Consider the following 15,084-nt stretch of genomic DNA (forward strand, 5'->3'; position numbering starts at 1 on the left):
TCTTGTATATTTTATCAATATATTTCCCTTTCCCCCTCTTTAATTTCACTATTTGCATATCTCTAATATAAAATTCTAGTCTAATCCTCTGTCCTGAATTTAACTCTTTAATCAAATCTATCCCCCCTGTTTTGCCTCCTTTCTTATCTTTCCCATCTATATTAAAACCCAATATTCCCATCTACTAGTTTCTTTCTTTTCAATCTTTGTAACATCAACATCATAATCGCATTACATTTCAATAAATAAACATTTTTTAAAAAATCATTATTCTTAATCTTATAAAAAGAATAACAAATAAAAGAAGAAGAAAAAATGATACATGCTAACATTCATTATTTCAAAAAATCTCTTATGCATTAACTCTCATCTCTTTAATATTTCAATCTTAATCTATATTGATTCCCTTTTTGTTTTTCTTTAAAGTTCCTTGCTTTACAACAATATATCTTATTTTTCTATCAATTCTGTCATCTCCATAACATCATTATCGATCATTTCTTTGTCAATGAAGGTTTTAAAGTTATTATTCTTAATCTTATAAAAGAAAGTAAAAAGGAGCAAACATTTCTCTTATTTCAAAAAGTTTCATGCTTATGCTTATATATTATCATCTCTTAGAAGTTTTAATCTTAATCTATTTCAACTCCATTTTTATTTTTGCTTTTAATTCCATGCTTTCTTAACTTATCCTATATTTCTATTGATTCTCCTTTTTCCTCTCCCCCCCCTCTTTTCTCTCTCTATTAACCTCTGTGTAGTCCTATAAATTTATATTTTAACATGATAAATTATTTATTTACTGTCAGTTCTAAAACAGCTCTTGTTTTTTCTGAATCTTATTTTCCATCCAGTCTTTATAATTATTTCTTGTATTCCTTGCTTAAAAATCATTTGTGTGTCTCTCTTGTTTTCAGTTGTTCTCTGCTTCATTCTCTGAAGTTGTAGCTCTTATTCTTGTGAAGGTCAAATAGCTTGTTGATAGAGACTTCCCTTAGAATTCTCACTAGTCTTATCACAGCCGTAGAAGGATTCCAACAATGACCAAAGTGCTTGTAGTTCCTCTTCCACCTTTAGGTGTCACTTTGCAGTCCACAATTCCAATCCACAATTAACGAAGTATCTATTTTGTTTCCTTTACTTAGAGCCGCACCTTGTTTTGTTTCAACTTATTTTTTACTTTTTCCAATTAGTCCCATTTAAAGTCCATAGCTTTAATTTTAAAATTTACTTAGTTCCAATCCATAGAAGAAAAAAGAAGTTGGAGATATTCCATCAGTCAAATTTTAAATCCTCAGGGGTTTTTTTCTTTTTTCCCTTTATATGATCTTTAATCAGTTATTAAAAGCTTCCGAATTGTCCAAATTCCAGCTTTAATTAAAAATTCCATTTTCCCCTTTTTGTTTAAAGGATCTGGACTTCAATTTCAAAAGTCAAATTTTTGTCAGGTCTTTGGGTACTGCTTCCGTTTCTTGTATTCTATTTATATTAACAGTCCTTGTCAATTTAGCCGCTATTCTAGGGTTTAAAATTTTTTGTTGCAGTTATCAATTTTAAGGTGCCTCACCATAAGTTGGTGTTCACTCACCCGGCTTCACCAATTCACCAATCCAGCACAATCTTATGTGGCCGTCCCGACTTTGGCAGCTTGTAATGGCTGTGGTCTTCATTGCTGGATTGAAGGCTAAAAGGCCGGTGCTGCAGGTAATTTGCAACTTCCCTGTTCGCTCCAGCAATTCCTTCTTTTTTCGCTGTCCCTGCAGGACAGCTATGGTCCATTATGGACCCCCCATAATGATGGGGATATCAGCACTACCCCCCAGAGCTCCCAGGGTTCACGACCGTCTCGTCGTGACGCTGGCCATGCCTCCCCTCATTTTTAAGAGGTCTAAAATTTGCTCTTCAGTAAGGGTTAAGTTGTGTTTATAAATGTGGAGTCATTCACTGCCCATCAATCTCCTTAATGTGGCAGCTTGTACTGCTGCCGGCTTATTATTCAAGCCTGTAGCTAAGGAATAGTCTTCAAACTCTGCCCTGAACGTATCCCAATTGCTGCTGCAGTCTCCACTCACCCTCATGGCCTCAGGCAGAGGTATGCTGTTAGCAGCTGCCATGCTTCAACTGCTTGGCTTCCAAGAGTATGCCTCAAATGTATCAGGAAGACATGGATTCAAACTTCTGACACCATGTTTCAGGAAATTTAATTGGAAAAGTCCTGATAAGCTGACATTATAAGTATATATCTACATATATACTTGTAATGTAACTGTAAAATACCTTCCAGGAGCAGCTGAAGGCAATTCCTAAAAAGTCAGGAAAAGCATCTCAGAATAATCCTTCCAATACAGCAGACATAACCACTATAACACATCCACATGGTGAGAAGTAAGGAGTGGGGTACCACAAGACTCCATCTAAGGCCCAGTATTCTTCAATATATTCATAAATAACTTAGAAAACGGAATAGAAGGGGAACTCATCAAATTTGCAGATGACACTAAACTGGCAGGAATAGCCAACACCCCAGAAGACAAGCTCAGGATCCAAAAAGATCTTGAACAATAGGCCCTATCCAAGAAAATAAATTTTAAGTGGATAAAAGCAAGTTTTATATTTAGGCTGGAAAAATCAAAGGTATAAGTACAGATTAGGCCTGACTCAAAAACAATAAATATAAGAGGGAACTCATCCTAGTGGATGATCACTTGAATATGAGACAGCAGTGTGCAGCAGCTGTCAAAAAAGCTAGTACAATCCTGGGTTCTATAACAGAAGCATAGAATCAAGATCACATGAAGTATTAGTACTGCTTTATAAAATCCTAGTAAGACCACACCTAGAATACTGTAACCAATTTTGGTTACCATACTACAAAAAAGATGTTGAGATCTTTAAAAAAGTTCAGAGAAGAGCAACTAAGATAATCAAAGGCCTGGAGATTAAAACATATGAAGAACAGCTGCAGGATTCGGGTTTGGCTAGTCTAAAGAAAAGAAGAATTAGGGGTGACATGATAGCAGTATTCCAGTATTTGAGGGGCTGCCAGAAAGAAGGGGGGGTCAAATTGTTCTACTAAGCATCAGAGGGTCAGACAAGAAACAATGGTTGGAAATTAACCAAAGAGAAAAGCAACCTGAAGTTAAAAAGAAACTTCCTAACAGTGAGGACAATTAATCCGTGGAATAGCCTGTCCTCAGAAATCGTGGGCTGTCCATCACTGGAGGTTTTTAAGAAGAGACTAGCTAACCACTTACCTGAAAAAGTATAGATTCTCCTTCTTGAGCAGGGGGCTGGACTAGAACAAGGGTCCCCAAGCTTTTGGACCTCAGGAACCACCAAGTCCATAATTTTAAATCCCACGGACCACTAATACGAATCCAGCGTGCCACTTGATGAAGCGCCTGGACTCCCAGTGATGGGATGGGGTCCTTCAGGCACTGTCCCTCCTCTCTCTTTCTCTCTTTCTCCTCCCTCCCCTCTCTCTCTCACTCTTTCTCTCTCATTCTCTCTCCGCCCCTCTCTCTTTCTCTCTCTCCCACTCATTCTCTCATCTCTTTCTCCTCTTTCTCCCCTCTCTCTCCCACTCATCCTCTCTCTCTCATCTTTCTCTCTCCCCCTCTCTCTTTCTCCCCTCTTTCTCCTACTCTTTCTCTCTCTCTCTCCCACTCTTTCTCTCTAATTCTCTCTTTCTCTCGCCCCCAGTCTTTCTCTCCCCCCTCTCTCTCCCACTCATTCTCTCTCTCTCATCTCTTTATCTCTCTTTCTCTCTCTCTCTCTCTCTCTCTGATTCTGATTCTGATTCTGATTCTCTGCTCATCCCTTTCAGAGCCAGGCAGCTTCGAGCAAGTACTGCAAAGAGAGCGGTCCCCTGGGCGACATCCCCGGGGAGGCAGGCAAGCCAGGTGGTGGAGTGCCCTTTTCCCTCTGCTGAGTAAGCAGCCCAGAGACTCCAAGAGGAGGAGGAGGCGGGCAGAAGCGGTGTGTGTGTGTGTGGAGTGTCCGGAGAAACAAGGAGTGCCGGGAAGGACCGCTGCCCACTGCGCCAACCTCACGAAATTGAGGTGGGGGGGTCGATACTTAATGCAAGACATCCCCCTTTGCCCCCCCTGCACTTCTGAGGCGGTGCTCTCATTCTCTCTCATTCTCTCTCATTCTCTCTCATTCTCTTTCTCTGTCTCATTCTTTGTCTCTCTGTCTCTCTCTCTCTCTCTCTCTCTCTTTCATTCTGTCTCTTTTTCACTATATTATTTCGCGTGGCATCAGCATTCCACCTTAGTATATTTGCCCAGCCAGTGGAGCAAAGCAGCCCTCGTCTCCTGCCACTTGGGACTCGGAGCTGTAAACAGTGGTTTCCCGCGCAGCTTCAGCAAGCGCTCTTCATGAGATGAGCTTGTAGGGAGCTGATCTGGCATCCGCAATAGCAAAATCCAGCTGCTCCCCGGACCAGTCGCCATTTATCACTCCCAGTCCCAAGCGGCAGGAGACCAGGGCTGCTTTGCGCCACCAGCTGGGCAAGTATACCAAGGCGGAATGCTGATACTGCACAAGTGCAAGTAGTGCTTCGCTCCTACAGCTTCCAGCCATTGCAAGTGCTGCTTCAGCCCACTTGTGGTGGGCCGTCTTCCACCAGGGTGGACTGGCAAAAGTACGAAGATTTCTCCACGGACCCGGTCAGCGAACCACTGGTTGGTGACTGCTGGACTAGAAGACCTCCAAGGTCCCTTCCAGCTCTATTCTATTTTATTCTATTTTGTGGAAATTATGCTAACTTCAGGGGTGGGTTTTTTTTGTTTTTTGGGTAATACTATTTGTTTCACAAATTCCATGTTCATAGAACTTAATAAACAGTAAGTAATTGTATGAGACTTTGGACTTTTTTTCTTGGTGATTCCAAATATCCATGAAGGGAAATTTAGGAAGCATTTAAATACAGAATGGAAAGAAGTCATCCAAGTTGGCATTGCACTGTTGCCATCTATATGCTGCCAATACTTATGATCCTGAAGATATTATAAATGTTCTTCAGGAATCAATTTCATTCATGCCACTGATCATATAATTACTTGTATAACTTTCATATTAATGTTCAATTCATCAAATTTCCAAAAATTAAGTATTTCAAAGCAGTCATATTCTAATGACTTTTGGAATATTGCAACTAGTGGCATACTTGAGGAATGAGAAGCAGCACAGTTCTCTAATTTGGAGGTATTGAAACAAAATCAAGTTTGTGTTTCTTAGTAGAGATGGAATGGCGTGATGGATCCTCTTTGTTGTTGCTATGTGACTTGCAGTTTTTATTCCATTTCAAATATGCGTATTCGTAATTATCTACATTCATTAACTATACTGTATTACAAAAATGAGAGATTGTGTGGATATTCAGAATACCACAACAGTCATTTATAACAGTAGTACCTCTGATTATATATCTACTTATGAACTGCATGAAGCATTAAAGAAATATATAACTAAATCTAAATGGTTTGTGTGAGTTCCCCCTGATTGTGGGCTCCAAAAGGAGCCAAAACCGCCTTGGAGGGGTGGCAAAGCTAAGGAGGGGCATCCTGTGAGATCATAGGTGAGAGCGCAACTATCCTGCAGAACTCTAGGGCTTTTTTTCCACTCTGTGTCACAGCAAGGAGAACAGAGCCAGAGACAGCTTAACATCTATGAAGAGTGAATAGTGTTTGCCCTGGGTGAGAATAATCCTTTTTATTGAAAATGTAACCCCAAAAGAATATTCAGGAAAAAAGAGTCCCATAGTTATCTATAAAGTGAATGCAACTTAACACCTTGAGCTAAACTTTAAAACGGAAGGAAAAAGAACTAAAGGAAGAAAATAGAAAATTTGTTAAAAATGTAGAAAATTGGATTTTCTAATTGGACAGACATTGGCTTGTGCTAGGCATTTTAAAATGCTGGAGCTATTTACATAAAAAGCTATATCACATTTATATTTTGGAGTACGCTAGTAAAATTGAATAAGAATGGTTAAGATTGAAATCTGATTTAAGAGTGCCACCTGCTGTCAAAGGAAGGTACAACATATTCCCAAAATTCTGGAAAGACTTGCTTTTGGAGATCTAAATGTGAGAATAAGAAAAACTTTATTACGAAAAAGACCCCTGAATATAAGACTGAACTGGCAAAGGGATTCATGAAGGTTCCACTTTTGGATTATTTAGAAGAACAGACTGATTAATTTCAGAAGAGTCTTGGGCATTGGACATTGAATTTTTTGAGAAGTGGCTTTAGGTTTGAATATACAATTGCTGGATTATTGGACAAAAAGAAAAGAAAGAAAAACAAAAAATGAGTAGAATTTGGGAAGAAATTGTGTTGATAACTCAGAGTATTAAAGACACCTTGATGAGAAGATGTGAGGGGATTATGAACAAAATACAGAGCATAGATTAAAAGCTGGAAATTATGACACAAAAGACAAGGAGAAACCAGGATGCCCAGGAAGAGGAGGAGCTAACTGAAAGAGCAGCTGGAAAATTAGAACAGACAAAACAACAAATAAAAAGAAATGACAAGAGGGAGATAAAAATAAAAATAATAATTATTGAGGAAATAAAACAAGGGGAGAGTATTTTAAGGGAAGTTAAACAAGAACTAGAACTTCAGGAAGATCTTTTTGAGAGATAGGAGTAAGAGTAGGCAATTTGAAAATTAGACAATGGAACAGGGTAGAGAAGGGAGAAATATTTAAGAGGATTGACTAAGAAGTGGAAGCATATAAAGATAAAGATCCAAGAGAGGAATATGGGAGACAAACTAAGTAACAAATAATTAAAGCTTTAAAGCCGGTGAGAGATAATGAATAAAAAAGGGGGAACATTTCTTAAAAACAATAGTGAGATAAGTTAAAAAAAGGTTGGAAGTTAGAGAAAGGGGAATATGGTGATGGTTATAAAAATAATATATTGAAATATTGAATAATTAAACAATAAAGATTATAATTCAACAAAATATGTGTACTATTACTAAAACTGTATAAGATTGTCAACAGTCTTAAATATGAAGAATATTGTTTTATTTGTACTAAAATGTAAGACACTCCAGTATTACACTGTTCACACAACGATGTTTGTAAAAAAAAAAAAATAAGACTTAATTTAAAAAAAGTATATTACTTAGGAATGCTAAATGTTTTGGACCATGTGTTTGAATTGTGATCCAGCCAAGGATACGAACACACCTACATTTGAGTGGACAGAAAACCCATTGAGTTCCATTTTTTTAGAATGAGAAAATGAACTTTTAAAGACTATAAATGTTCAGATAAACAAATTAATGGCTAAGGCCTATCTCTCCCTGAGATACCTTGAATATCTCTAAGGACTATATTGTTAAGATAAGTATTTTTTGCAAGTGGTCCTCAACTTACGACCGTTCATTTAGTGACTGTTTGAAGTTACAGTGGAACTGAATGAAGGAACTTATGACTTGACCCCAAATATATGGCCATTGCAGCATCCCTATAGTCAGATGATCAAATTTCAGGCACTTGGCAAACTATCTGCAATTACTACCTCAAGGGGATTTCAACCCCACCTGCCCACCTTTTTATCTCCCCCTATGCCCCTTTGGCCCTCTACATTATGTGACCCCTTCCTCAAGGCTTTCTTTCCAAGGTTATGCTGGCAGTTTCCTCAAGAGATCTGGGAAAGATAGCCCCATATCGCCAGCAGTGGCCTCACAAAGGCTCAAGGTGGACATGCGTCATCTGCAAAAGGAGCAAGAAGACAGCAAAGTTAGCTGTGATGTTGAAGCACAGGATGGTAAGGATCTTGGGGTGGGGGGTGGGGTGCGGTGGATCCTGAGACATTGTGGCTTTTTACCTTGCTTTTGTGCTTCTCAGGACATACCCACATTGTTCCATACTGCCAGGTCTTTCCAGGATATGGCAGTTTTGTCCTGCATTGCAGCTGTGTTTCCAGGGGCAGCTGTAGCTTCATGGTATGGTGCAAGTCTAGGCCTTCTTGCAGCCCCAGAACTATATTTTTTTATTTTTTTATTTTTATTGGCCAAGTGTAATTGGAAACACAATGAATTTGTCTTGGTGCATATGCTCTCAGTGTACATAAAAGAAAAGATACCTTCATCAAGGTACAACATTTACAGCACAAATGATGGTCATAGGGTACAATTTAACACTTAAAGATACAACACTTAATGATAATCATAGGGTACAAATACCCTTTCATGGATTACTGCCTTGTCGTGGCGAAGGGGCTTGCGTAGCTCAATGAAACTATGAGCTATGCCGTGCAGGGACACCCAAGACGGACAGGTCATAGCAGAGAGTTCTGACAAAACGTAATTCACTGGAGAAGGAAATGGCAACCCACTCCAGTATCTTTGCCATGAAAACCCCATGGACAGTAAAAAAAGGAAAAAAGATGACGCCGGAAGATGAGCCCCTCAGGTCAGAAGGTGTCCAATATGCTACTGGGGAAGAGCGGAGGGCTAGTGCTAGTAGCGCCAGAAAGAATGAAGCGACTGGGCCAAAGCCGAAAGGACGCTCAGCTGTGGATGTATATGGTGGTGAAAGGAAAGTCCAATGCTGTAAAGATTTTTTCTCCATAGGAACTGGAATGTAAGATCCATGAATCAAGGCAAGCTGGATGTGGTCAAACAAGAGATGACAAGACTGAACATCGACAACTTAGGAATCAGCGAACTAAAGTGGACAGGAATGGGTGAAATTAATTCAGATGACTATCAGGTATACTACTGTGGGCAAGAATCCCTCAGAAGAAATGGAGTAGCCTTCATAATCAATAAAAAAGTAGGAAAAGCAATACTGGGAATGATCTCAGTCCGAATCCAAGGCAAACCATTCAATATCGCAGTTGTTCAAGTCTATGCCCCAACCACTGGTGCTGAAGAAGGTGAAATTGACCGGTTCTATGAAGCCCTACAGCACCTGATAGAATTAACACCAAAAAATGATGTCCTTATCATCATGGGAGATTGGAATGCTAAAGTAGGAAGCCAAAAGATAACCGGAATAACAGGCAAGTATGGCCTTGGAGTACAAAATGAAGCAGGGCACAGGCTGATAGAATTCTGTCAAGATAATACGATGATCATAGCAAACACTCTTTTCCAACAACCTAAGAGACGACTCTACACATGGACATCACCAGACGGTCAACACAGAAATCAGATTGACTATGTGCTCTGCAGCCAAAGATGGAGAAGCTCTATACAGTGAGTAAAAACAAGACCAGGAGCTGACTGTGGCTCAGATCATGAGCTGCTTCTTGCAAAATTTAGGCTTAAACTAAAGAAAGTAGGGAAAAGCACCAGGCCACTCAGGTATGAACTAAATCATATCCCTGATGAATATACAGTAGAGGTGACAAATAGATTTAAAGAATTAGATCTGATAGACAGAGTGCCTGATGAACTATGGACAGAGGTTCGCAACATTGTACAAGAGGTAGCAACTAAAACCATTCCAAAGAAAAGGAAATGCAAGAAAGCAAAATGGCTGTCTGAGGAAGCTCTGCAAATAGGTGAGGAAAGAAGGGAAGTGAAAGGCAAGGGAGAAAGAGAAAGTAACCCAGTTAAATGCAGAATTCTAGAGAATAGCTAGAAGAGATAAGAATGCATTCTTAAATGAACAGTGCAAAGAAATAGAAGAAAACAATAGAATAGGGAGGACCAGAGATCTCTTCAAGAAAATTGGAGATATGAAGGGAGCGTTTCATGCAAAGATGGGCATGATAAAGGACCAAAATGGCAGGGGCTTAACAGAGGCAGAAGAGATTAAGAAGAGGTGGCAAAATTACACAGAAGAACTATACAAGAATGAGTTTAACGTCCCTGATAACCACGATGGGGTTGTCACTAACCTTGAGCCAGACATCCTAGAATGTGAAGTCAAATGGGCCTTAGGAAATCTGAGCAGCAACAAAGCTAGTGGAGAAGACAGTATTCCAGCTGAGCTATTCAAAATCTTAAAAGACGACCCAGTAAAAGTGCTATACCCAATTTGCCAGCAAATTTGGAAAACTCAACAATGGCCACAGGATTGGAAAAGGTCAGTTTAAATTCCAATTCCAAAGAAAGGCAATGCCAAAGAATGTTCAAACTATCGCACCATTTCACTCATTTCACATGCTAGTAAGGTTATGCTTAAAATCCTACAAGCTAGGCTTCAGCAGTATGTGGATTGAGAACTACCAGAAGTACAGGCAGGATTTCGTAGAGGCAGAGGAACTAGAGATCAAATTGCCAACATACGCTGGATAATTGAGAAAGCTAGGGAGTTCCAAAAAAACATCTACTTCTGCTTCATTGACTATGCTAAAGCCTTTGATTGTGTGGATCACAACAAATTGTGGCAAGTTCTTAAAGAGATGGGAGTACCAGACCATCTTATTTGTCTCTTGAGAAACCTGTATGCGGGTCAAGAAGCAACAGTGAGAACTGGACACGGAACACTAATTGGTTCAAAATTGGGAGAGGACTCCGGCAAGGCTGTATACTTTCACCCTGCCTATTTAACATATGCAGAACACATCATGAGAAAGACGGGGCTAGATGAATCAAAAATTGGAATTAAGATTGCTGGAAGAAATATCAACAACCTCAGATATGCAGATGATACCATTCTAATGGCAGAAAGCGAAGAGGAACTAAAGAGTCTCTTGATGCGGGTGAAGGAGGAGAGTGCAAAAGTTGGCTTGAAACTCAACATTAAGAAAACTAAAATCATGGCATCCAGCCCTCTCAATTCCTGGCAGATAGATGGTGAAGAAATGGAGGTAGTGACAGATTTTATTTTTCTGGGCTCCAAGATCACCACAGATGGGGACTGCAGCCAAGAAATTAAAAGACGCTTGCTCCTGGGGAGGAAAGCTATGGCAATTCTAGACAGCATACTAAAAAGCAGAGACATCACCCTGCCAACAAAAGTGCGTATAGTCAAGGCTATGGTTTTCCCAGTTGCAATGTATGGCTGTGAAGGTTGGACCATAAGAAAGGCTGAGCGCCAAAGAATTGAGGCCTTTGAACTCTGATGCTGGAGAAGACTCCTGCAAGTCCCTTGGACTGCAAGGCGAACAAACAAGTCAGTTCTAGAGGAGATTTATTTATTTATTTATTTATTTATTTATTTATTTATTTATTTATTTTGTCACAACATTATATACAAGCACATATAATGAAAGAAAACAATAGGACAGGAACGGTAGGCACTTGTTGTGTCTTGCCCGCTCTCACCGCAGCCGGGGGCTGCTTATCTGCTTCCGAACGCTGAAGAATGTCCTCCCGGCCCCAGCCCTGGCTCCATGCCCAGACAGGCTGAGGAGGGGGCATCTCCCGGCCCCAGCCCTGGCTCCATGCCCAAGCAGGCTGCAGAGGAGGGAGCACCCCCCGGCCCCAGCCCTGGCTCCATGCCCAGGCAAACGGAGCAGCTAGACCCCTCCCACTCCTCCACAGCATGTGAGCCTGAGGAAAGTTTATTTCCAACAGCTGCTGATTCGCATCAGAAGACTGGATAGGCGGAGGCAACATAAGGAAGGGAGGGGCAGGTCTTAATGAGTGCTGAGTCATGGAGCAACACCCCATGGCCTATATAAAGGATCTGCTTTCTGGCAGTCTCTGAGTCAGGCAAAGTTGAACTTATCTTGCTGAAGTCACTTTCTGGTCTCCTGCCTGCTCTGAGGACTTTGCTAGGACTTTGGGCAGAGCTGCAGAGGCAAGCGTGATTCGGATTTCCCTGACCCAGCCGTCAGCGGAGGAGTGGGACACGACAGCACTTTTGTGCACTTATGCATGCCCCTTATAGTCCTCTTAGGAATGGGGTGAGGTCAATGGTAGACAGTTTTTGGTTAAAGCTTTTGGGAGTTTGAGAAGAGACCACAGAGTCAGGTAGTGTGTTCCAAGCGTTAACAACTCTGTTACAAAAGTCATAATTTCTGCAATCAAGATTGAAGCGGTTAACATTAAGTTTGAATCTATTGTTTGCTCTTGTATTATTGCGATTGAAGCTGAAGTAGTCTTTAACAGGAAGGACATTGCAATAGATGTTAAACACAGGTCATGTCGGAGTCGGCGGAGTTCTAAGTTTTCTAATCCCAGGATTTCAAATCTGGAGGTATAAGGTATTTTGTTGTTTACAGAGGAGCGGAGAACTCTTCTTGTAAAATATTTCTGGACTTGTTCAATTGTATTAATGTCAGAGATGTGGTATGGGTTTCAGACAGGTAAGCTGTATTCAAGAATGGGTCTTGCAAATGTTTTATATGCTCTGGTTAGTAGTGTAGTGTTTTTGGAAAAGAAGCTACACAAAATTAGGTTTACAACTCTTAGAGCCTTTTTTTGCTATGTAGTTGCAATGAGCTTTGGCACTTAGATCATTTGATATGAAAACTCCAAGGTGACACAAGGTCTTTTACAGGGTGGGGGTCATCTGTAAAGTAATGTCCATCAAGCTAGTACTTAGTGTTTGGGTTCTTTTTTCCAATATGTAAGACTGAGCATTTGCTGGTTGAGATTTGGAGTTGCCAAGTTTTAGACCAGTTTTAGACCAATCGTATACAAAGTCAAGGTCTTTTTGAAGGGTAGTAGTATTGTTGGTGGTGTTAAATAGTTTAACATCGTCAGCAAAGAGAACATAATAACTTGAGATATAGTCACAGAGATCATTTATGTATAGTATGAAGAGTGTTGGTCTGACAACGCTCCTTGAGGAACGCCACTTTTGACAGGAACAGGATTTGATAGAGCATTGTCAATTTTGACCACTTGTTGTCTGTTTGGTAGGAAAGCAGTTATCCAATTGTGAAGAGGTCCTGAAATGCCATAGGATTTTAGTTTTAGGAAAAGTTTATCGTGTACTACTGAGTCAAAAGCTTTGCAGAAGTCTATGTAGATTGCATCTATTGCTTTGCCTTGATCAAGATTAGTAGTCCATATGTTTTTGCAGTGGAGAAGTTGTAAGTTACATGATATTTTTTTCCTGAAACCAAATTGTTTATTAGAGAGTAGGTTGTTTGTTTCAGGGTGGGAGGGTAATGGATTGGTTGATGATAGATTCCATTACTTTGCAGGTAATAGAGAGATTGGTCTCTCTGCAGCATAGAGAGATTGGTCTATAGTTTTCAACTAGGTTGGGATCCCCTTTTTTGAAGATAGGGATGACTCTGGCTAGAGACCAAAGTTTGGGAAGGGAAACAGTCGTGAAAGTTTTATCAAAGATTAGGGGTTCTGCTATATTAATTGAAAGTTTTTTTAAAGAAGTATGCACATAGTCCATCAGGCCCAATAGATAAAGATGGTTTCAGGTTGCGAAGAGCTTTTTCAACATTATCTTCTGTGAAGTCTATGTGTTAAGTCATTGTAATCATTGTTGGTACAATTGGGGAATGTTGGATATGTGCCATCACTGTTAACAAAGACTGAGCCAAAGAGGTTTGCTTTAACTGTTTCATCATTACATTCTTTACCGTTAGATTCTTTTAGTGGTGGGATGGATCTTGATTCTTTAAGTTTATTGTTCACAAAATTATAAAAAGCACGATTGGAATTTGTACGCAGAAGGTCGTCTTCTTGCTTTGTATGGTAAATGGTGCATTCAGTTTTATTTGGTTGCAAATATTTCTGTAACGGTTTTTGAAGTTTGCTACATGGCCCTTTTTGTTTCTTCTCCAGAGGGATTTTTTTTTGGATTGAAGTTTTTTTATTGATATGGGTAATTTGTTTTTTCTTATTGTGGTGGTGATTTGTGGTACATATAGTTTGATGATTATATTGATTTCAAGTAGGAAAACTGTAGTGATCTTCGGCAGTGATACAGGTTGAGAATAGATTTTGCCAGTCAAGAGATGAGAGGTCGTTGTTTATGAGATCAACCCTGACTGCTCTTTAGAAGGCCAGATCCTGAAGATGAAACTGAAATACTTTGGCCACCTAATGAGAAAGAAGGACTCACTGGAGAAGAGCCTAATGCTGGGAAAGATTGAGGGCAAAAGAAGAAGGGGACGACAGAGAACGAGGTGGCTGGATGGAGTCACTGAAGCAGTAGGCATGAGTTTAAATGGACTGCAGAGGATGGTAGAAGACATGAACGTTGTCCATGGGGTTGCGATGGGTCGGACATGACTTTGCAACTAACAACAACAGGGTACAAATAAGCAAATATTGTGCACAAAGTTCCAGAGCTGTGCATGGCAAGCAGCCCCAGAGCCCCATAGTTGTGGGGCTGCTTGCCACTCTGCAAGAGAGAGTGTTTGGCAGCCAGAAGGACAGAGATGGGGTGGGGGAATAGGTAGTTAGGCAGAGTTGAAGAAGAGACAATCCCTTATCTTGGAAGAACTGAAGCTCAGGACTGAGAGGGATCAACCCAGAATAGCTTGACTTAGGGTGGGTCCTTGACTAACAAGAATTTTGCTTAATAATGTCAACGGGTGTGGGTAAGGGTGGGTGTGCCCCAGGAGTGCTGTGATGCACTCATATGATGTTGCACTTTATGATTTCATCACTTAGCAACATAAATTCCAATCCCAATTGTCATAAATAGAGGACAACCTGTAAAGGAAATCCCCCCGCCCAAAAGCAAAAAGCATATCAAGGAAATAGTTGGGCTATAATCGCTATCCCCAATATCATCTAGTTTTATTTTTTTCCAATCTTCCTTCTTTCTTTCCTTCCAACTCCTAAATATAGTCAGAGTTACCTAGCCAAGATTCAGCTTTACCACCATATTATTAAATTGGATTAGTGGTAAAGAAATGTTTACAGAAGTGTGTTATATATGAAATATTTTAATTGTTCTCTTTCTTTTTACCAAAATGCTTTTCCAAAAACACCAATTCACTTAAATGAAATATTTTGAGTTTAGGGCACAGATCTTTTTGTTTATCTAATCTATTCTAGCATTTTTAATATTCTCTTTTTAATTTTAAATCCTCCTGTTATTATTTCAGTCTCTGATTCATGTAAATTGGTCTTTTTTATAGATTCAAAGTCTTTTCTGCTTACAGATAGTTTTGACCTGCAACCAGTTGCTTAGCAATTGTTTGAAATTACAATGGGTTCAGAATGGGTGTTTTAGGATTG

General features: G+C 39.9%; 2 protein-coding genes across 11 annotated transcripts in view; one reads left to right on the forward strand and one right to left on the reverse strand.

Moving 5' to 3' along the window:
• Window positions 1–15,084, forward strand: part of IMMP2L (inner mitochondrial membrane peptidase subunit 2) — a 530,240-nt gene that overhangs the window by 211,132 nt on the left and 304,024 nt on the right. The window contains exon 4 of one of the 9 annotated variants that reach the window (XM_058190787.1): window positions 3,827–4,404. The exons of the other annotated variants lie outside the window; for them this stretch is intronic. Within the exon in view, the coding sequence (XP_058046770.1) occupies window positions 3,827–3,935 (109 nt within the window). The 3' untranslated portion in view covers window positions 3,936–4,404. Of the gene's footprint in view, window positions 1–3,826; window positions 4,405–15,084 lie in introns of those variants that run through there. 9 annotated transcript variants of the gene reach the window in all.
• Window positions 1–15,084, reverse strand: part of LRRN3 (leucine rich repeat neuronal 3) — a 100,150-nt gene that overhangs the window by 78,887 nt on the left and 6,179 nt on the right. The gene's annotated exons all lie outside the window — the stretch shown is intronic.

Source organism: Ahaetulla prasina, chromosome 7, assembly GCF_028640845.1.
Source record: "Ahaetulla prasina isolate Xishuangbanna chromosome 7, ASM2864084v1, whole genome shotgun sequence".
NCBI lineage: Eukaryota > Metazoa > Chordata > Lepidosauria > Squamata > Colubridae > Ahaetulla > Ahaetulla prasina.